The sequence below is a fragment of the Astatotilapia calliptera genome, chromosome 15, assembly GCF_900246225.1.
Source record: "Astatotilapia calliptera chromosome 15, fAstCal1.2, whole genome shotgun sequence".
NCBI classification, from domain to species: domain Eukaryota; kingdom Metazoa; phylum Chordata; class Actinopteri; order Cichliformes; family Cichlidae; genus Astatotilapia; species Astatotilapia calliptera.
The window spans coordinates 8,606,658-8,629,147 of NC_039316.1; the positions used below are offsets into that span (position 1 = coordinate 8,606,658).

Here is a 22,490-nt window from a genome sequence, read left to right on the forward strand (position 1 = left end):
TCGTGGCTCAAGAGTTGGGAGTTCGCCTTGTAATCGGAAGGTTGCCGGTTCGAGCCCCGGCTTGGACAGTCTCGGTTGTTGTGTCCTTGGGCAAGACACTTCACCCGTTGCCTACTGGTGGTGGTCAGAGGGCCCGGTGGCGCCAGTGTCCGGCAGCCTCGCCTCTGTCAGTGCGCCCCAGGGTGGCTGTGGCTACATTGTAGCTTGCCATCACCAGTGTGTGAATGTGTGTGTGAATGGGTGGATGACAGGTTGTGTAAAGCGCTTTGGGGTCCTTAGGGACTAGAAAAGCGCTATACAAATACAGGCCATTTACCATTTACCATAAACAAAACATAACTGTACAAACAGAACCCCGAACAGCCCTGACCCGCTACATAGCCCCCCACCTAAGGGGTCAGTCGTCCCCGACGACCCCATTGCCCCACACAAAGTCCTGCAAATGTCCAGGTGCCTTCTTTTGGCGCACCGGCCGGTCACGACCGGCGGGGGAAAAGTCACTCGGGTCAGAACATGGGGTGCCACCATCATCCCACTTCTGACACCAATGTGGCGAGCTCAGACAACGAGGAGACGGAGGTGTCGTTTGGTCTTGCTTCCCGTGAGCTAGCCAGGGAGCACAGCCGTTTATTGACATCTGCAGAAGAACACTGCCGCTAGCTAACTGCTCAGCGCGGCAACCGCACAGCAACAACAACAACAACACACAGGGCGCCCTCTGACCCCGGAAGGACACACCGTCGCAGCGAGAGGGCGTCACCCGTCACTATGGCAACATAAACAAAACATAACTGTACAAACAGAACCCCGAACAGCCCTGACCCGCTACAATATGCTGCTGAGAATATAGCCCAGAAGAAGCGTATAGTATAGCTTTTATTTTGGAAAGAGCCATTTCTCTGTAATAAACTCTCTTTTCCAAAGATGAGTGATTCCTCAATCAGATACAGGGCTTGCAAAATCACTAGCCCGACGTCCCGGGGCTAGTGATTTTTCCAGTCGGGCTACCAAAATCTATCTCTGCTCTGCCCGTCGGGCTATTGTAGGAAGGAAAAATATATGTCAATGCTTTTGCATTCTTTCGGAAATGTAGCTGGGTAATTATGTCATTGGCATCGGTGAGCCACTGTCAATATGTGACATATTGAAATCGCGTTTGAATTTGTGCTTGTTTTTTGCTTTCACTTTGCAATCGCGCGAACTGTGTATAGAGAGCGACAGTACTGATTGGTGAGTGATGATAATTTGCGCACCAATTCCTCTGACATCGTCTTATCAATCATTAGCTTACTATGCAAACATGACAAGTGAAATCTCCCGCAGCAAGCTTAAACATGTGAGAGGTTGATCGCACAGAGAATCGCTGACCGTTATGTGTGTGTGTGTGTGTAAAAGCAGCAGGATATATATTTTAGTTCTGCTGAGCCAAATAAGACAGGTCAGGGTGAAGAAGTGACAGCCAAAGAAAAGCTTACCACAAAACGGAAAAGTTATGACAAATCAGACTATAAGGCAAAAAGAAAGTGCAGCTTTATGGTTTCATGGACAAAAGAATTTCTGTGGCTGCAATATGACGAGCTATATAACCGGGGCTGCACATAAGTGGTCCGCAGGTGCGCATTCGCTGTCAAAATAAAATAAAAAAACGCGCACAAGATATGAAGTTGCAACGCGTGTTTGCATACATAAGATTTTCTGGAGGAGAACAGACATTTGTTTAAAACTCTTAAAGATGTCGAAGAAGCTCCTTTAAGCAATTACTTTGGTGTTCCTCCACCTCCAAAGAAATGTCAGGAGTCCGAACCACAAAAGAAGCACGTATTCTCAGAAAAGTGGTTGCAGGAGGTGAGCTGGCTTCAAACAAATGATGAACGCACAGAGATGTGGTGCGGAATGTGCCGTGAAAATCCCACTCTAGCGGACAAAAACAGTGCTTTTTATATGGACGCAAACGCGCGTTGCAACTTCTTATCTGGTGCGCGTCTTTTATTTTGACAGCGAATGCGCACATGCGGACCACTTGTGTGCACCCGTGTAAATAACATAATGTTCTGCCGGGTGTGTTGTTGGTTTTCTCTCGATTTCTGAGTCGACAAGCGCCTTTGTTACTGGGACCAGTCATTTTAAGAAAGGCCCCCATTAGAACCCATGAGAAATGCATTATTGCTCAGTCTGCAATATCTTTCCCAGAACACCAATTGAAAATAACATACTAAAAATAAACCTGAAAAATCTGTTTAGAACAGCGTACTATGTTGCAAAGAGTGAACTACCACTGGCAAAATTTAGCAGTCTTTGCAAACTTCAAAAAGCAAATGGCCTAGATCTTGGTTCCACTTGTCTCTTACCCGTGACTTCAGCGGAAATTTCAAATTCAGGATCTGACGCAGACTGATTCATGTTCTACACAGTTCTTACAAGTTCATAGAAATTTCTGTTCAATTAGAACCAAGTATTTGAGTTGATGATTGTAATTTTTATACAATGTTGTAATTTGTTTTTCAACAATTTTTTGATTAATGTTTTGTTTCCTTTACAATATTATACTTTAATGTATAATATTGTAAAGGAAACAAAACAGGAAACAAAACATCAATCAAAAAAATTGCTCTCTTTTTTTATTCGGGCTACTTACATTTATTTTGGGCTACCAAAAACTGAAGAGTCCCTGCCCGAAGGGCTACCAGGGATTTTGAAATTTTGAGAGCCCTGAGATATATTTATTTTTTTAATTACTTTTGTTTCAGCAACATTAAATTTAAAAACTGTACTTTTGAGTTAAAATATATATTTATAATTTTAATAAATGACAAATTAAAAAGGCATGAACATTTTTTTTGTATAGAAAAAATATCGAACCGTGACACCAAAGTATCGAACCGAACCGAACCGTGAATTTTGTGTATCGTTGCACCCCTTATATATATATATATATATATATATATATATATATATATATATATATATATATATATATATATATATATATATATATATATATATATAATATAAAAACACCCAGCACGCCCCTGCGGGCGGTTTATCCTTCAAGCTCGGGTCCTCTACCAGAGGCCTGGATATATATATATATATACATATATATATATATATATATATATATATATATATATATATATATATATAATTTATTTTTTTTAAAGGATGGGTCTTTTGGAAAAGTCTGCCTCGTGGGTATGCGTACGCTCTCACAATGTGGTGTATTGTAACTTCTGACAGGGCTGCAGCTGGCTTCTGAGAGGATTCTTGGGGGATTGTTTGAGGTGTGTGTGTGCATATGTTTTGTAAACCAGACCCCCCCACCCCTTCCCCCCTTCTCTCTTCTCTCCATCCCCTTTACCCCCCGCACTTCTGCTGCAAGGAATGTGTGGTCCGCCTCCTACGCTGGACGGTCGTGCCAACATTCCTGACTAACAGATGAAAACAAAGAAAAGAGAAAAGTGAAGGAGACACAGGAACACTGAGAAAGAGCAAAAATGTAAGACTAAGCTGATCTGCTCTTGATAAAAAGTAGACGGGTGACACCATGTACAGGGATTGCAAGGAAGAGAAAGGGGGGCTTGAAAAAAAAAAAGACGGCCATTGTTTCCTAAATTGCCCCTAAGCCCCCATCATAACCCCCTCAACCCTATAACCCCTGTGTACACACACACACACACACACACACACACACACACACACACACACACACACACATCATAAGAGCCCTCAGGGGATTCCATGAATACCATCCCTTTACCAGAGCAGATCCTGGCTTCTGTATAATAAACCTGCAGACACACTCTAGACAATTTACTCTCCTCTGTCAGATCGCTCACAAATAAATTACTTCACCACTTTCAAAACAGGCTAAGTGCGGGCATGCATGGTTCTCAGAATTACTATAAAAGGGTTAACACGCTGGCAAAAACACACACACCTTAAAACTAACTCTAGTGTGAAAACGTCAAGCTGTGACCTGCAATCAACCTTTCCCACTTCCAGAGAAGCAGAAGCCACAAATTCACCAGCTCAGTGTGAGGCAGACCTGCAGAGTTCGGCGCGTCAGTGTGTGTGAGAGTGTGTGAAGGAATATGAGACGGCAGACTGTCCATTACACACTGACCCTTGCCTGCACTCTTCACAGATACCCAACATGCTCATTCACACACTCATTCAAACACACACACACACACACACACACAGTGGCACAAGGAAAGACTGGATGCCGCTGATGCCATTATCTATGTCATCAAAGAGATGTTAAAGGAAGTTTCTTTGAAGTTTCTGGAAAACTCTGATTCACTGTCTTCCTGGGAATTAGCTGCTGATCAGTTTCCCCTTCATATTGGTATGCTAACTATGAAGCTAAAGCCAGGAGAAGTTAGGATGGCTTACCAGTAAGCCCTCATTCACAGAGGCTTAGAGACAGGTCGGCAAACCACTGGCAACCTCTGGTCAAGAGGTAAAGATGATTGTATTCCCGCGACCGGATGGCAAGTGGTGAAATCGGCCAAAAAAGGATGCTACACCTAAAACCTCCTTATGTTTGTTTTGGTTGCTAGCAGATTGCCACAGTCATCTGTACATTTTGTATGGAAGAAGGCAACTTGTTTGCAAACGCTTGCCATTTACTCACCAAACTGTGGTGAAATTTGAAAATGAGAAAAAGAGAATGTTCACCATCCAAGGAAAAGGTGCACCATTCAGTGCAGCATCGTGTATTTCACGCTAGCCAGCAACCTACAGCAGCCGGTTGCAAAATACACACCTTGCCTAAGCGAGCAGTGTTTATATAACCAGGGAGGTACTAGTTATCAGATGGTCGCTGACCAGTCTGAGACTGAGGCCCGAGATTGTTAACAGAGAAAAAATAAACTGGCTCTGTCTGAAGGTAGAAGATGCATAATCCCCCTAAGTACAAAACATTCTCCACTTTTTTGTGTTCCTATCAAATGATATAACTTTGAAATTACTAGGGGTTTATGCTGCTTTTTATGGATATATTTTACCTTATGATAGACGCAGGCTAACCTTCCCCAAAATCTTTGCAAGAGACTGTATATAAAGGATGGACAACACCATAGTTGTTTGTTAATTTCAACATTAGCTTGAATTTTAACGACCATAATTACTCACAAGGATGGGGAGCAGTTGGCCGTGGAAGTTATCGGCTAAGAATAATAAGACTGGATAGCTAGATCCATCTATAAACTTTATGGTTGTATTGCAGCTTGTTAATAAACATAAAAAGTAGAATGTAATTTACTAAAACTGACAGTCAGTCTAATTAACTACACAGGAAGCCATTATTATTTGTCTGATAATTTCATTAAAAAACTTCCAAAAGGCACCATGAAATAAGTCAAAAGCTCCATGAAGGCCACCAGACTTTCAAAACCAGCTGGTGTTTAAATGTAAAATTACATTTTTATTTCTCCACATTTTCAAAGTGACTGCTTTTAAGCTCCTGGCATTCTAAATAATGAAGAGTTATGGGACAGTAATCATGTACTTTAGGAGACTGATCACATTTGACTTCTTTGTAGCCAGAACCACTTTGAAACGTCAACCAATATTGACAATTAGTGATGAGAGTCATGAGAAGACGATTTTGCAGTGTTATGGCAGCGTTTGGAAAGCACTGTTACTACTGCAATTCTCTATATAAAGCTAAAGCACATCTGCATTCTGATTATGTGGCTCTCTCAGTGACTTGCGTAACTGTCTCACAGTTACCATTTGAAGATTCTTTACCTGGTGGCTTCTTGCTCCAGCCGGGAAACATTGGGAACATAGAACATGACTCCAAAGAAGAGCAGTGGCTCATTGCCAAACTTGTCCAGCTGCTTCTTGAGGGGTTTCTCGAGTTCCACCCAACGTTTTTCCGGGGTCTGGGTCTTCCCTTGGAACCACAGTCCAAAGTAATGTGTCTAAATACAGGGGGTGAGGAAACAAAAATAAGTTGTGTAAACCAAAAGGAGTATAAAAGAGCCAAATAAATTAATTCGCAATAGTGGAAGCAAAGGGCTAATGAGACCAACTGAGTAAAATATATCAGGTAAAAGTGGGTGTACAGCAATTCATTTTCAATTATTTTTACATCTTTATTTTCCCTACTTTTCAGTTTTTTCAGTGAGCAAAGAATCAGCAAAAATCAAAATCTGCAGGTCACGCATAGAAAAAAAAAACAGAAATTGGAATCAGCCAAGAAACCTGCAGTTGGTGCATCTTTAGATGGGATTTCTCAGGAGAGAAATGGTAAATGAGTTGAGAAATACACTGAAAAGTATTGAGAGATTAAGCGCCTGAATTAAAAGCACACATTTCTCCTTAAAATCCGACAAAACCTTTGACGTCAGCAGCGTAACACTATTAAAATTAAAGTGGAATCATTACCTAGCTCACTAAATCCAGGGAAAGTCATTAGTCTTCCTATCCAAACAAAACGAACATATTTAAACTGAAAGTGAAACACAAAAAGCAAGAATAGACCAGTTTATTTCTCCCTTCACGTATGATGTTTCTGATAAGAAATTGTTGATATGAGATGCCACCATGTTGTCAGGAAATCCATGCATAATGAAAACACACACATCAGCTCACAATCCATTGACTTTTGTAAAAACACAACATACTAGTGGCACAGGTTTGTCTCTGTGTAAAGATCTCGTGAACTTTTTTTCCACCGTTTTATCTCACGCAGTACATTTGGCAGAACATGTCATTTAAATGTCATGTTTTTAATGTTTGGTTATTTTGTGTATTTGTGCATTTTTCATAGGTTTCATAAAAGGTTGAGCACACAGATTTGGCCAGTAAAAAGTCAGAGAGAAAGTAATAAAGCTGGTAACTGAAACGGCGCACACACATTCATGCGTGCAGACGGGCACACGCTTCAGACCTCAGATTTAACAGCGAAGACCAAAACAACACGCACACTCTGACGCGCACATAATCCTGAGACGGTGTGCACACGAGGGGCAGACAGCCGCTACAGCTGGGGTGCTTCATCGCCTCATTTATAACATCACTGACACCCAGCAAATACCACAACTCTGTGTGAGTACACCCCCCCGCTCTTCTGCGCTGTCAGCAGCTCCAGCAGGTGCAGACACACTCTTGAGCACGCATGTTCATCAAATTTAATCACCCTTAAGCCAAACACGCACACAATCGTCATGTGATCTTTGACCTAGACAAACCATGCTTTTTACAGACAATTCGTTTACTTTGTGTTTTAAGGTGGAAGAACAGGAAAGGAAAGGAAAAAATCATCAGAAGTCCACCTGCTGGTAGAAAAAAAGCACTGACAATAATGGGAAATAGAAGTAGAGGAATGAGAAGGACCCATGGGGTAGGGGAGACAAGAGGACGAGCAGTATGTCTTTCTTCTGCAGTGAAGAGAGGACAGACGTAAGCACGCTTCATTAGAGACAAACAAAGACAGTGAAGGAGAGACGCAGCAGAGGGCAGGGAGACATGCACAGGGTGTGGGGAGAGACGCATGGCAGACACAACCAAACTCAGAGTAAAAACAAATGCCCACTCCAACTCCCCATTAATTACATCCTGTAGCTGCCAACGGCAGACAATTTATAACACTTGCAAGCTCAGATAAGACAAATGTGTCAGAAACCTATCACATGTCATACTATCTCAAACTAACGTGCACATGTGTCACAACACTAACCTCCCGCAGCTCCAGCCTTTGGGCCACCGCCTCCAGACATTCCTGTCCCGTACTCTCCACTGACAGCGTGCATTCAATCACATTGCTGTCCAGCAGGCGGATACGCGTCACAAAGTAGTTCTTGCTCAGGACATTGTAGCGCCTTGTGCGCCGCAGCTTCAGCCGGAAGGGCATGGCTGGCAGGAGGTCAAGGCGGGGCCGTGGCAGAGTCAGAGGTCAAATGTCACTCGAGAGCAAGCAAGCAGAGAGAGGGGTGGGCGGGCTCTATGACCTGGCTGCTGCCCTCCTCACTCTCGCACGACGCCAGCCACACCACCGGGCGGAGAGATGCAACCTGGCAAGGCGCTGGCCCATTCCCAAAGGTGTCCAGAGAGGAGGAGGAAGATGAGGAGGAGACGGAGTACAAACAGGTGCTGCAAAGAGAGATAAGAGAGGAGGGTCAGTCAAACACATAACTGGCTTAAAAAACTATTTAGAGTTTTATGGATACATTCCCTTTTCTAAGAACGAAGATGGTTTTCTAATCAGTGAATATTCTTTCAAATAATCCCTCCCACCTTTCATAAACAAGCAGAAACTAAAGCAGATAAAAAAGGAGTAGTTGTGGTGCTAGAGCATTAGCACAGCACAGGAATGGTACGGCAGCAGCCAGACAGCTTTATCCTATAGTTCGGGCAGCTGCACTCTCTGGACTCCCATGAGGCCCGGTGTCGGGCGAAGCTGGGAGACAGAGTCAGAGATGTGAGGCTATGGATGAACAGACATCAAACGGTCATGCGCAGACATCCATCTGAACCCGGCAGCTGGCTTTGAGGAACTAATGGAGCTTCTATCTGCCTGTGTGGGAGGCCCTTCCTTTCCTTTTTATCTCTGCTCTCTCTGCTCGACAGCAGCACAGTGCCAGACATTGTGGAGTACAGTGCAGCGGTGTGTGTAAGATCACACGCCTGCGGTGGTGGCACATATGTTGCCACAGAAACACTTTTTGCCAGCTACTGACACAAAACCAAACAACAACAAAAAACCCACATCTTTGTTGTTAATAAGAAACAGACTCGTGAGGTAAACAAGAGAACACACACGGGGAAGTTTAAAAGGTTGAGCTAGGTGTTTGGGAATGACTTTGAATGCAACTGGGGTGCTCATCAGTTCATAGCTTTCATGTCTGTAATGAGGAAAGTGCTTTGAAAAAGAGCATGACAGATATAAAGGCGGAACAGAGTACATCCTGTAGGGGTGTACTCTGTATATCGCACATACTCCATCATATTTTAAAAAGTAAGCTTTAAACTGAGCTGTTAGCCAGCAATCGCTAAGGAATTTCAAATAATCCCGCTAATATCAATGGGATTAAATTTAAATAGTTAAAGCAGTGTCATTTTAAGGGTGGTGGCTACTTTGTAGCCTTGTTAGACAGGAACTAGATTACAAAACTAAAAAAAAAAAGCTCCACACCTTGAAAGAAGGGGGAAAAAACTTCTCCTTAAAACACAGACAAACCAAAGAGACCCAAAATTGAACACTACAAAAGACAGCAAGGAAAATTATGCGAAAATAAATACACACATGCATGAATGTGAGGGAAAAAGAGCAAAAACATGACAAGGCAATGTTCCAACGATTAGGTGAGGAGCAAGGGAGAAGGAGGTGGAGTAAAGATGTGTTGCTTCTTGTCCTGGGCTCTGGCTATGTGCTGCTGATAGTCAGCTTGGACCCTGGCCCAGATTCCTCTCTACCCTGACTGGAAAAACAGAGCACACCTGACACAAGTATGCACCACAAGGAAGGAAAAGTGTGTGTGTGTGTGTGTGTGTGTGTGTGTGTGTGTGTGTGTGTGTGTGTGTGTGTGTGTGTGTGTGTGTGTGTGTGTGTGTGTATAACAAGGCTGAGTGAGCAGGAGAAAAAGACACAGGGGAGGCAGGCTTGAATGAAAGAGGGCAAGAAGCTACAGAGTCGGGTTGTTTGCTACAATTTTAATTGCACTTGCTTCACGCTCATCTTTTGTAATGGCCTTGCCTCTTTGGGCGCCGTAACAAATTCCTTACTCCTGAGTCCTTCTGAGACGGTAATGTGGCATCATCTTCTTCGTGTGTTGTTGTTTTCTTTCTTTCTTTCTTTCGTTCTTTTTAAACGGCCGTTTTGCACTAACCTCAACGAGTGACATCGGTTGAGTAAATCAGCTTCGCTTAAGGATATATGTGCACGCTGACCCCAATCGTCACATGACCCTTAACCACAGACCCTGCGACCCTCCCCACTGTCTCCTGCTTAGGGTAAGTGACATCACAGGCTGACAGTAAAACCTTCCCAAAATGACTCAAGAGTGTTTCCCGAGCACCCAGGCCTCCAAGATCACTGTCAACAAGTACACAGACAAACACACAAAGACACAAATAAAGACGCATACTTTCACTGTGTAGTGTACAAACATAGACAAGCATCAACAGGGCACGCCGCAAACATATACACAAGATCTCTCTCAAACACACACACCCCTTCACCAGGTTCCTCAGAGGTTAGCCAAAGGACCAGACAGCAGTTGGTGCAACTCTAAACTAGTAATCAGTGGCTTGGTTAGGAGTGTGTGGTAGAGTAAAGCCAGACAGAAAGACAGACAATAGTTTGGGCTCTTACCCACTCCTTGATGAAAAAAAACAAAACAAAACAAAAATGCCCTGCTTCAGTTCTGCTCCAGCGACTTTTTCTCCTGACCGTCGTGTTTATTTCCAGCGTGCAAAAACACCATATACGTTTATGAATTTGCACATTGTAATTTTGTGGCACAGACGAAACGAGAGGGAAAACTGAGGAAAGAGGCTTGTTTTTCTTTTTGAGAGGGGTGAGCTCTTTCTAAATATATGTGAAACCATTCCCATCTTTTGTTATGTTTTTGTTGTTGTTGTTTTTTTATATTACCCCACAACTGATATTGCACAGGGGTAAGAAAGTTGGAATCAAGTAGCTTTTTTCCCCTTTAACGTGCGTGCTTAGACCAGAAACCACATTACCACTCAAGTATATAGGGGTTTTTTGAAAGACGCGTTGTGGGATGACATTTTTACACACATTTACATCAATCATGATAAAAACGATTATGCGGGAGCTAGCCGAAAAGAGCAAAGGAGAAGAAATTTGACCTTTTAGTCTTGCATGCTTTTAACTGAGCACCATGGCAAACAAACATCTGCATTTTCTCTGTCAGGTTGGTGTCAGATACATCTTTAATCGAGCATTTTTGTGCTTGTGCATCAAAGAATCAACACTACTCATTTGACGCTGCAGTGCACGAGTTGTGTCTTCCTCATTTAGCAATGAGAGTATTTAATTAAAAATGTTTTAAGCGTCCTACGTTTTTGGTTTTTTTTACCATCACGCTTCAATCTGCTTTTGTCACTACACAATATCAGAGGTGTAACAGCTCTCCAGAAAACCACGGGTCAATATTGGGTGGAATTATCATAGTTGTTGTAACTATGATTCTGTTTTAAAGGGATAAAATTTCTTGGCACAGCCAAGAGGCGGCAGAAGATGTATTGATGGGACTCTGTTAGTAACGACCTCCCGTTTGCAGCCAACTGTGGCAAGTCTGAAAGGGGTGGAGGACCTACTCCAAGGAGTTGCTGCCCCAAGTTAAGGAGTTTAAGTATCTCATGGTTTTGCTCCCGGGTGAAGGAAGATGGAAGCAACGGGTTGAGAGACAGACTGGTGTGGGGTCAGCAGAGATGCAGAGGCTGTACCGGTCAGTTGTGGTGCTGAGAAAACACCCTCCGAGGTGTCTGCACAAATTTGGTCCTTGGCTGGCTTAGTAGTGCCTCGAGTTTCTCCACAAAAAAAGTGAAAGTAGTGGTCAAGGGATGGTCACCCAGGTTGTTGCATAAAACCCTAAATAAACGTGACATCTGTGAGCATAACCAGTGTGTGTCTGGAGTGCATTCTACATATACCTTTGTAGTTTCAGTGATTCCTTCTATTCCTTTCTGGAAAGCTTATTTACTGGTAGCTGACATAAGAAATGCTACTGATGTGCACTGGAGTGCCCTGAAATGCAAAGAGATATGCCTGCCGCTAATAGGGTTACTAAGCATTGTGTGAAATTATCTGACAAAGGCTTGAATGAAATGGATGCTCCTTTAGGCAAAAGTGCTACACTTTAGCTTTCTTTCTGATTCATACAGAAAGAAACAAATTGAGAGGATGTTCTTTTTTCATACTCTGTGGATGTCAAAACAATTGGACACACACAATTATGCTCAGAAAGAAAAAATAAAGCAGATTCTTGCATTAACTAACCAACTTTAACTAAGTGAGTAAAGTAAATTTGTTTGTGGAGTTTCCATTTTTGCAGTATTTAAACTGGTTCAGGATTCTACGTCTGAGTTTGGGCTCAACAATTCAGCAACTTCAGCGAGATTGCGTGACGCAGTAGTAGGTAAAAGTGAATGCTTTGACATGAATTGAGCTGCGGTTTAGGGAAGGCCTCGAAGGGGACTGGCGATGACTCCCGGGCCTGCCAGATCCCCATGCACTAAATAGAAATGAAGAAGTTAAAGAATTGAGAACAAGGAGGTAGGGAGGGTGGGGCATGTAAACGAGAATGAACAGCTTGCAGAACTGGGGGAACCTATATAGATGACAACCGGAAGGAGCGTGTTTGGAGGCGTGGTCCTGCTCCTGAAATTCCGATACATAATCTCCAACAAAAGAAAAGTCCTGCATGCAAAAACTGAGACCAATTCCAAATAATTTCAAGTGAGATCCTTTGTATTGAGCTAGAATAGAAAGCTTGACAGGTGTAAAAACTGTTGCTAAAGTGGGCGGGATTTGAAAACCAGCTACAGGTCAGCAGCTGACAAAAGATGGATTTAAAATGAGTTGGTGTTCTTCTAAGAAATGCTGACATGGGTTTCCTCAGCTGGGGAATTTCTGCAGAAAACCAGTAGATGTTCCTTCACTTGCATTGTCCCCAACTCGACTGATTTATTTTCTGCAGAAACCTCAGCTTGCCTCAGGCTGCAGTGTTTTTCTGCCAGTCACCTCTCTACCCACTCAGGGATAGATTCTGGGGTCACCTAAAAATTTACCAAATCAAAACATGCTGTGACTTACAGGCCAAAAAAAAAGGTGGTGGTTAAAGCTGCTAACTTAGAATCAAAACAGGCATAATTGCGATATCCATTTCTTTTACATTACCATCACAAAGACTCATTTTAAACATAACGTCTTCTCAGGAGCAGAGCTGCTAACGTGCGTGCTCCCCCTCTGCTCTGGTTCATGCCAGCCCCTGTGTCGCTTTGCTCCATTCACGTCCACACAATAGCGGGAACAAAACAGCACTTTGTCACCTACTGCTAAGACCATTAGATGCAGGCCGCCAAGAGGCGAGGAAGCAAGTGTAGCGTGCGTAACTCAATCAATCTCATCTCTGTTGCTTGTCTCTGTCTGAAATACCAACGCTGCCCTCCCAACACCCCCAGCTACCCTCCTGTTATACACAAGCACTGTAGCAAAACAAATGGGTGCTTCACAGCTCGTAATTACACTTCCTCCTGCGCAGTCATTTTACTATTTGGTCTGTGAACCTAAACCGAATAGCTGGAGTGTAAATCGGCTAACTTGTGCTCAGAATTCACGTTTTTACAACTAATTAAAGCATTTGGTTTTCATAAATCAAGAAATATGGAACTACTGGTTGTTTTTTTATATAATTAATACAAATAGAGTGTTTCATAGAAGGCTAAAACAAGCACACACTTGCATTTTTCAGCAGCTAAACTCACAAATAGTTTGAGCACTCAGACAGTTAACAGTCACAACAAAGACCTACTTAACCTAAATTATTTTGTGTTATGTGAACTTGCTGTATTGTCCTATCTGGTAACCCAGCGAACTGCTACTCCAAGCACAGCTAAATCAAAAGAATTTGGTAATACTGACAGATTTTGTTTGATATTTCTAAAATCTTCTTAAGACTCTGATCCTCTTGTGGCCCACTAACTTAAAGTTGAGTTCAGTAGTGAAATGTTTTGGGGGAAACACACCTCTAAGTCCACACACACTCCTGGAAACATTCAACCAAAGTCTGTCTGAGTATTAGCTGACCCTGGACAGAGCATTATCTTAGCAGTGAATGAAGGTGTGTGTGTGTGTCCATGTCCCCTTCACTTTTCTCGACGAGCGCTTATCCGATCTACTTCACACTATCACTGGAGACCTAATGATAAGCAGCACTGAGTTTGAAGTTGTTCTGATGTGCATTTTGGTCAGTTTGTGAGGCATTCGGAGAATATCTGTGATTTGTACCCAAATAAACAACCACAAATAAAGTTCCAACACATGAACACTGCAAGAAATGTTCAGGTCAACAATTAAAAATAATGGTTCTCGCGACATAAGGTTCATTCTCTGGTGGTAATATCAACCTAAACAGCTACTACAAGGTGAATTTTCAGTTGTTTATCCAGCTGCCCCAGTTAATATTAGTGCTGCTCCTCAGGTGTTTTTCTGTTTATTAGCCACACACACGATCCTCTTGGTGCCGCCTTTTTCCTCCTGACAAAAACAAGACGATAACTAAATAAAAACTAATATGACACGAGATGTAATCAGATCTAATTAAGCTGTGTAGAAAGGTGCGACAAGTTTGGAAGCAATCCAATCAGAAGTAACTTCCTTGTGGTGTAAGGTTAGACACGCATATGATATGCCCCCAGGAAACAGTACTGCATACAGCTAGCTCCCATGCTCCCAGTTGACTAAAACTAGACTAACGTCATTTACAATCACCGCTGCTGCTCGTTTCATGTGTGGATTAAAAATGCACCAAAGTAGCCCATGTGGCTGTATTATCACTAACACCTCATGATTGCAATGGTGATGTCAAGACATGTATGCAGATGTCGAAATCTGAAAAAGCACTGTACTCATTCCATTCATGTAGAGAGACACGTGCAGTATTTGTCTGACTGGCCTTTGGTGTACAGACTGGACAATCTGTACAGGACTAAAACATAAACTTTGCCATCTTTTGATATTTACCAATGAGTATTAAGGCCACATTAAGAAAAAACTTGTTACATTGTAATTTCCTTTGTAGTTTACTTATTACTAAAACTGATTCTAGTAAAACTTCACTAAGTCATCTACACAAGGCATTTTATAGAGGGTAAAGCAACGTCAATCTCCACAGTTTATAGTTATATATACTGTTTATATATACTGTTGTTTGTTTGTTTGTTGTTAATTAGTTAGTTAGTTTATTTGCTTGTTTTAATCAATTTTAAATCATGCTTTTTATTTGTTCTTGTTTCTAATGTCTCTGTAAAGCATTTTGAATCACCTTGTTGTTGAATTGTGCTATACAAATAAACTTGCCTTGCCTTGCCTTGCCTTATGCTGTAATAGGTGTAGACTGCTGAAGGAGTCCCATGATGCATTGAGTATTTCCTTTTCAGTCACCTGGGCAGGGATAGCTCAGTAGGTAAAGTGGTCTCCCCATGATCGGAAGGTCGGCGGTTCGAATCCACTTAACGGCTACCCTGAGGTTCCCCTGAGCAAGGTACCGTCCCTACACACTGCTCCCCGGGCGCCTGCTTAGTGGGCTGCCCACTGCTTCACTGAGTGAATGGGTCAAATGCAGAGAAAAACAAGTAATTTCCCCATGGGGATCAATAAAGTATCCATTATTATTATTATTATTTCTCACTAAAAGTGTTAATAGACCTCTCTGCATTGAATCACACTTGTTATTAATCTCTGGCTCTCTTCCACAGCATGTCTTTTATCCTGTCTTCGTTGTCTCACCCCAACCGGTCGCAGCAGATGGCCCCGTCCCTCCGTGAGTCTAGTTCTGCCGGAGGTTTCTGTTAAAAAGGAGTTTTTCCCTCCCACTGTCGCCAAAGTTCTTCCTCATAGGGGGTCATATGTTGGGTTTTTTCGCTGTATGTATTATTGTAGGGTCTACTAATATAAAGCGCCTTGAGGCAACTGTTGTTGTGATTTGGCGCTATATAAATAAAAATGAATTGAACGGAATTGAATTGAACTTTGACTTTATTCTAAAAGAATATTTTGACTTTTTGCTCAAAATTTTGACTTTGTTACTCCTAATGAGCAGCCGTGTGTTTTCTTAATGTGGATCTAATGCCCTGTCATAGACATCTGAAGAAAGCACAGTACTACAGAGATTATTCTGCAGACACGTCTCAGGGACATTGGCACTGTGGATCAGGCCCCTCTTTGTCATCTGACACTCTGGCCATGTGTGTTTTTGTCTGACCCAGAGGATGTGTGTGTGTGTGAGTGTGTGTGCTCACTTTTACACCTAAAAAAAATACTTTATTAAAAAGAGAAAAATTATATATATATTTATATATATATATATATATATATATGCATCTCCTTTTTCTTCCCCGCACACAGGCTCCACTCACTCACCCTGCACAGACACAAACATACTGTATATCACACACAAACACTAACAGCTGCAAACAGATGGTGGAGGCAGGCCACCAGACTGTGTTTCTAACAAGCGCATCTGCTTTCTCACTTTCCAGCTCGCTTTTTTTTTTTTTTTAACTCCTCCAGCCCCATATCTCCAAGACAAACACACCCGCAAATAACACACTTGAGGACACGGCGGCGAGAGTGACACAAACACAGGGCAAAGCGTTCGCACAGTTGTGACGTGCAGACAGCGAAGGGGCCATGTCTGCAGCTTCCCACACACACACGCGCGCAGCTTTATCTCACTTCAACCTGGACTTAAATGGGTGAAGAAAATTGTTACACTAAGTGAGAGCAGACTCTCGCCAATTACATTGTTTACATACCCGTTGCTATCAGCGAAGGAGACATCAGGCCCGGTTTTGAAATTCACAGAACTGCTCTGAAAGGATCACCGCACTGGCAAACCTTCAAAACGAAGCTTCGATTCAAAGTTTCGTACATACATTTGTGTGCATTTTGCTAATTCTTTGAATCATCCCAAGCAAAGATATGTCTATAAAAAGTTTTTTTTTAAGCAATCAGCACATTTTGTCCGGTGTATCTTTTCAATCAACAGATTAAATTACTTTTCAGCTGCTACTCATTACCTTAAAACAAGTGAAGGAGACATGCCAGCGAGCACTAACAACTGTCACAATCACAAAAAACTCAAAATAACGTCACTTTCCGGAACTGGAATTCAAATGAGATGCCAAACTGCTTATATTTAGCTTTTGACGACCGGAAATACCATAGAAACAAAGGAAAAGTGCAGGAAAACAATAGAAGTTACAGTAGCAGTAGTGACAGTCACAGATAGGGAATGCCCAATGTTTCCCACTGGCACTGAAATCTAAACAGTGTCACTAAAACATGACGAGGAGGAGGAGGATCAAAGGCAGATGCTTTACACTGTCCGTATGCTGGTTTTCCAAACCAGCAATGACGCTCCTCTGCCGACTCATATTCCAGGAGGCAAACCGGAGAACTGATGTCATGCAGGCAGACTTGGATATTTAACTGAGAGGCACAGAGTTGGATTGTGTGTATACATGTGCCCTCAAAATTCACATATAAGTCATTCCCAGCACCTGAATGAGAAAACAAAGGCTTTAGATAAGCAAGGATATGGAAAAGGCAGCAGAAAGGAAAGAGGAGACACAACGCTGGTGATTCTCAGGCTCTTATCGTGTTGGTTCAGTTGGTGAGGATGGCGAGAAAGGAAGGAGTGCGTAAACATGGACAGTGGAACTGATAGCAGGCGGCTCCCAGCCACAACAACAAAAACACAGGACCATCAATCGTCAGCCACCGAGTCTGCAGCAGCCAAACCGCAATGCTCTTCACATTTTCCATAACCCCCTCCTCTCATCTCCTCCTGGGAACCACATCACGGTCTCACAACCATACACACAAAAGCCACTCAGTATTTTCTCATGGCTGAGCCCCCAGGAGCCAACGGGGACGTCGGTAGCACTGAGTTTACAGGCCTATGAAAGCAGAAACACTTTGGTTTTGCTCGTGTTGACATCCGGCTGTATCTAAGACCCATAACGGCCTCAAAGGAAGGAAAAGTCACATTTTAAACGAAGGATCAAATGGAAAATTTCACCCGTTGATGCTCAAACTTCCTCACAAACCACTCTGTGAACAGTGAGTCCCACATCACAGGAAGAATCACATGTTTTTAAATTCTGGGCTGTTCAGAGGTAGCGGGGGTCAAACCTGTTAAGTGTGGGTGGCAGGGCTAGCAGTGACTGACACCTAGCACGAAAAACACCTGGTGGAGTGTGGGAGAGTTGGACAGGTCGCAGCACGCTCTCTACTCTGTTGTTGTCTGCTGGGCTGAGAGAACAGAGCGCTCACAGAGAGCACAAATCTGACAAAAGCATCCGTGCATGACTGAATACACTCACCACATGCACAAGAGATATTCCTCACAGTCATACGCTGCACCTACAGCCAGCCATTATATTATTACTTCACAGTAACATCACTTTTGTTAGCTTTTTATAGAAATTTTGTAAACAATAGCTGCTTTCTTGGTAAGTAAGTGATTTATGTTCATTCATGAGCGTTTCTGCTCCTAGGTAGAAGTTCAGTATTGTTACTGATACCGACCCAGCACAGCTGATTGGTAAAACTTTAATACTTCTTTAGAACTAGCTTGGTAGTACCACCAAGGGAGGTTTTTAAAAGTGCAGTTCCTCGAGTGGCCACTTGAGGCATTCTTTAAAAGCCTGCAAATCCCCATAGGCTCACATGTTATAATGTCCAACTTTACAGCAGAAATAAACATGTTTACAGCCGCGTAGAAGAAACTGTTTCGGTCTCTAGTGCACATCTCATCCTTCACTACAACTGCATGGGGGTCACTTTTTTGGGGCTCAAAGTTAGAGGCATGATAATTTTAATGATCATATCATTCGCGATAAAGACTCTATACGTTTTTATGTGATCCAAGCCCAGGTACCTTAAAAGGAGCTACTTCACAAATTTCAAACAAAGCTCTTTACAAGCTACGTGGAAAAAAAACTGCTCCCGCTAAAGATGAAGACAACAAACTTGCTCCACCACATGAGGCAAAAAACATGACATCTAATACAAGCAGGCTACAAAGGAGGAGATGCCAGCAGCCAGTGATGTGCAACCCAAATGTAAACAAATGTTGACATTTTGTTGTGCAAAATCCTGAAAAGGTACACGGTTAAGTTACTTTAATTCTTGTTAAAGTGAAGTGTTAAGCGCTCACGTACTACTTTTACTTATAATTTGCAGGAAAACATTAGCTTTTTGTGCTTACATTTGATTTATGCTGTGTCACTCGATGTCATATTGCATCTCTGCTTTAATGCTGCTGTTGCTGCTGGCACCTTGTGGGAATAGATTCACACTTCACTAATTCACCAAGGGTCTTGTGGCAAAGAAAGGAACTGAAAAGCTTATTCATGCACTTGTTTTCAGTAGGCTAGATTACTGTAATGGAGTTTTTACTGGACTTAATAAAACATCAATTAATCAGCTGCAGCTATTTCAAAATGCTGAAAATGGATCATATTACATCAATTTTGAACTCGTTGCATTGGCCTCCTGTGTGTAAAAGGATTGATTTTAGAATTCTGCTAATGGTTTATAAAGCATAAATATATTGCTGACCTACTTGAGGGGTATGAGGCTTCTGGGCCTCTTAGGAACAGGTTTACTTGACATTCCCAGGAATAGAAGAAAACAAGATGAGGCAGGATTTAGTGTGGGTCATTTGTGGAATAAACTCCCCTCACACCTGCAGTGTGCAGAATCCATTAGCTATTGTAAATTCAGGATTAGAAACGTCTTGTTTTCTTTAGCTTTTTCCCCCAAAAAGTCTTGTTTTTCCAAACTGCTCCAACATCTCCCAATGTTGGAGCTACTGTAGTGATACATCATTAAAATGGTGTTAAAAGCTGACATGATTGTACGCTTGTGTCTTCAACCCAGTTTACAGAAATCGAGAGGTGCACGACCGGCTGAGGTGAAACAATGCAACATAATTTTCTGTGTGGGCTTAAAAGAACCAAAACAACCCATCTAAGAAGTCAGAGCTTCACCTAATCATCCAAATACGGTCACTTCTCACACCAAAACGGCAACATAGTCAAAGGCAAATGACTAGCATCGAGCCTTCAAAACAGGACTTCACAAAGTGAAGGGTGGCATAGAGGTGCTTACATCCATCATTTAAATACAGTCTTTGTATACAACTAAAGTTAAAAGCATTGCAAGGACAAGAAATAACTGCTAAACATCAATTTTTCCAACACAAAAAGTATATTTAAAGGTAGAGTATTAGCATGTAAGGTGATATAGGGGACTAATATTTACACACTGAAACACTTGATTTATGTAAAATGCACTACAGTGTCATTACTATTAGATGTGAGACTTTTGGTTGCACATGTGAGTGTTTTATACTGGGTATGGCCGAAGAAGCTATCAGCAGATTAACAACTATTTTCATTGCAGATTAATTTCATCTGTATTTAAGTCAATGCCTTGGACATGTAATCACTTTAATCACAAAAAAGAGGTCATAGCCTTCTTCACACCTTCCATTTTCTACTGCAGTGCAGCTATGGTGTAAAATAACAAGTGAACCACAAGCTGACTACGAAGGAATTCGATGCATTTCTTCCACTTTGGTTAAAATGTTATAACAATAACTACAATAACTGCTGCTGCTGCCTGTTTCCCCCCTCTCTTCCTGTGGTGCAGTGTGAGCACTTGACCAAAATTACAGGTATGTTTGCACCACACCGTAATCAAATGGCCACTAGACTCAAATGACCATTGGCTACACAAACAATAGCCACTTTTCCTTTTAGACGCAGGCTCACATTAAGCAGTAAACACCTATTATGATCTTACCGGGCTGACCTTCAACAAAACACCCCTTTTGGGAATTAACATTTCAGCAACTTTCCTTGAATAAAAAGCAGGAAATAGAGTGCCAAAAATGGCACTGAAAGACAAATGAGATTTGTGACTCTCTACTGCACAAAAGATAAGCATGGATGGAGGTTTCTACTCTGCCTTTTAGGCCTTTAAAAATCTCCACCAGTGTTTTAAAACTGCTGTGTACACCCAAGCCACTTGCTCGGGCACCATGTAATTTACGCAGCATGCCTTTGAGCTTATAAAGACAGCCAGATGTGTGTGTGTGTGTGTGTGTGTGTGTGTGTGTGTGTGTGTGTGTGTGTGTGTGTGTGTGTGTGTGTGTGTGTGTGTGTGTGTGCACCCTACGCCTCCAGCAGCTATGCTGTGTTGCCTTTACTCCCCTTTTACAGTAATGCTAGTTGTCCAAGGTGCATGTTCAAACACATTTTTCTTTTTTACACAAACATGTACACACAGTTTGCAGCCAGGGTGTGAGGACATCAGTCCATCATCATCTTATAGGGGAAGGCTGCTCATACTCAAACACACCATTCAGCCACCAAGCTTGTTTAATACAATTCAACGAGGTGAATTTACAGACGCACTCTCTCTCAGCGATTATGGAAATGTAATGTACACATGCAAAAATTAGAAATAAATGAGGAAGGGCCAGATATTCCAGGTGTTGCGCACTCCATATGGCATGAGCCCACTGCCCAAACCCAAACTGGGTCTTACAGAGGGCTCTCGGGTCTCCAAAGCCCTGTTCAGTCGTGTGATTTCATGATTACTTCATTAACTCCGGGGAATCTTTCAGTGGTTTTCCAGCCACACACAGGTTCTCCAACTTCCTAGTTTCTCTGGAATCGCACAGACTACTATCTTATTAGATGTAGAGGGGGATTTAGAGGCTCTGTCTGTGATGGTGATGCATGTTTATGTGCAGGAGAAAGGGGGGCATTAAAATAGTTTGGATCTCCTTTTTGCCCTACGTGGCCAAGTCATTTGGCCTACATCTAAGCACTCCTACTGTGGACTTTACAAGAGTTTGGATCTACTTCCAGATCTGCAGGAAACCATGAAGAGCAAAACTGAAGTCTTTTTGACTGAGGTAGATTTTCGCTTTTTTTCCCCCCATGCAAGAGAACTCACCCCTGATCCTGCGCTACATGCCGATTTCTTCTCCCAGCTGAATAAACTCTTCTTTGCTTGTCGAGGTTTGGAACTCACGGCAATCAGATAATCCACCTTAAGTTATTTAACTAACTTTAAAAATATATATTTTAAAAAAGTATAAAAATCCGGCGTGAACAAGAAAAATCTGCGTCTTCTCACATCAAAATGAGCTCAACCTTTACAACAACCACAAAAGTCGCAGAGGCAGACCAAATCCTGAGCCTCCTTCTTCTCGCAGTTTTGTTGCCTTTTCTTTTTTCTTTTTTCTAGGGAACACAAACAGTCACAAAAAGTTGTCCGACTTGGATAAAGCGACGTGGTCTTCTCTCGCTGGGACTCTTCGTATGTTTATAGTGGTCCCTCTAGCCCAATGGAGGCGTTCAGGACAGGCTGAGAGAGGCGCTTGCTGCAGCTACGTTCAAAAGCTGAAGACGGCATCGGAAAAATGAGCTTTACGTTGAACGTCCCAAGAGGCCGAAGTTCACAAGGGACCGAAAGAAAAAACGTATTAATTAATTGTCATATTAAAGTTTTTCTTTTTATTGAGAGTATTTGTTATTTTTTTAATCATATGTGAGTATTTCTCTTTTTAATTAATTAATTTATAACATTTTTCAAATTAAGAAATCGAAGGAAAGACTGAATTTATCTAAATGTACTCAGAAGCTGTAAGGTGGGAATTTGGCAGGCCTGCTTGTAATTATGACACTTAATACAGTCTTAGTGG

At 42.2% G+C, this 22,490-nt stretch overlaps 1 protein-coding gene across 1 annotated transcript in view; it reads right to left on the bottom strand.

Moving 5' to 3' along the window:
• The window catches only part of LOC113037556 (protein tyrosine phosphatase non-receptor type 14), a 45,071-nt gene extending 22,910 nt beyond the window's left edge, over nt 1-22,161 (bottom strand). Inside the window, exons 1-3 of the mRNA XM_026194791.1 lie at nt 21,740-22,161; nt 7,691-8,103; nt 5,755-5,930 (exon numbers count right to left, since the gene is read on the bottom strand). Of these exons, the coding sequence (XP_026050576.1) occupies nt 5,755-5,930; nt 7,691-7,864 (350 nt within the window). The 5' untranslated portion in view covers nt 7,865-8,103; nt 21,740-22,161. The remainder of the gene's footprint in view (nt 1-5,754; nt 5,931-7,690; nt 8,104-21,739) is intronic.
• Between the last annotated feature and the right edge of the window lie 329 nt (nt 22,162-22,490).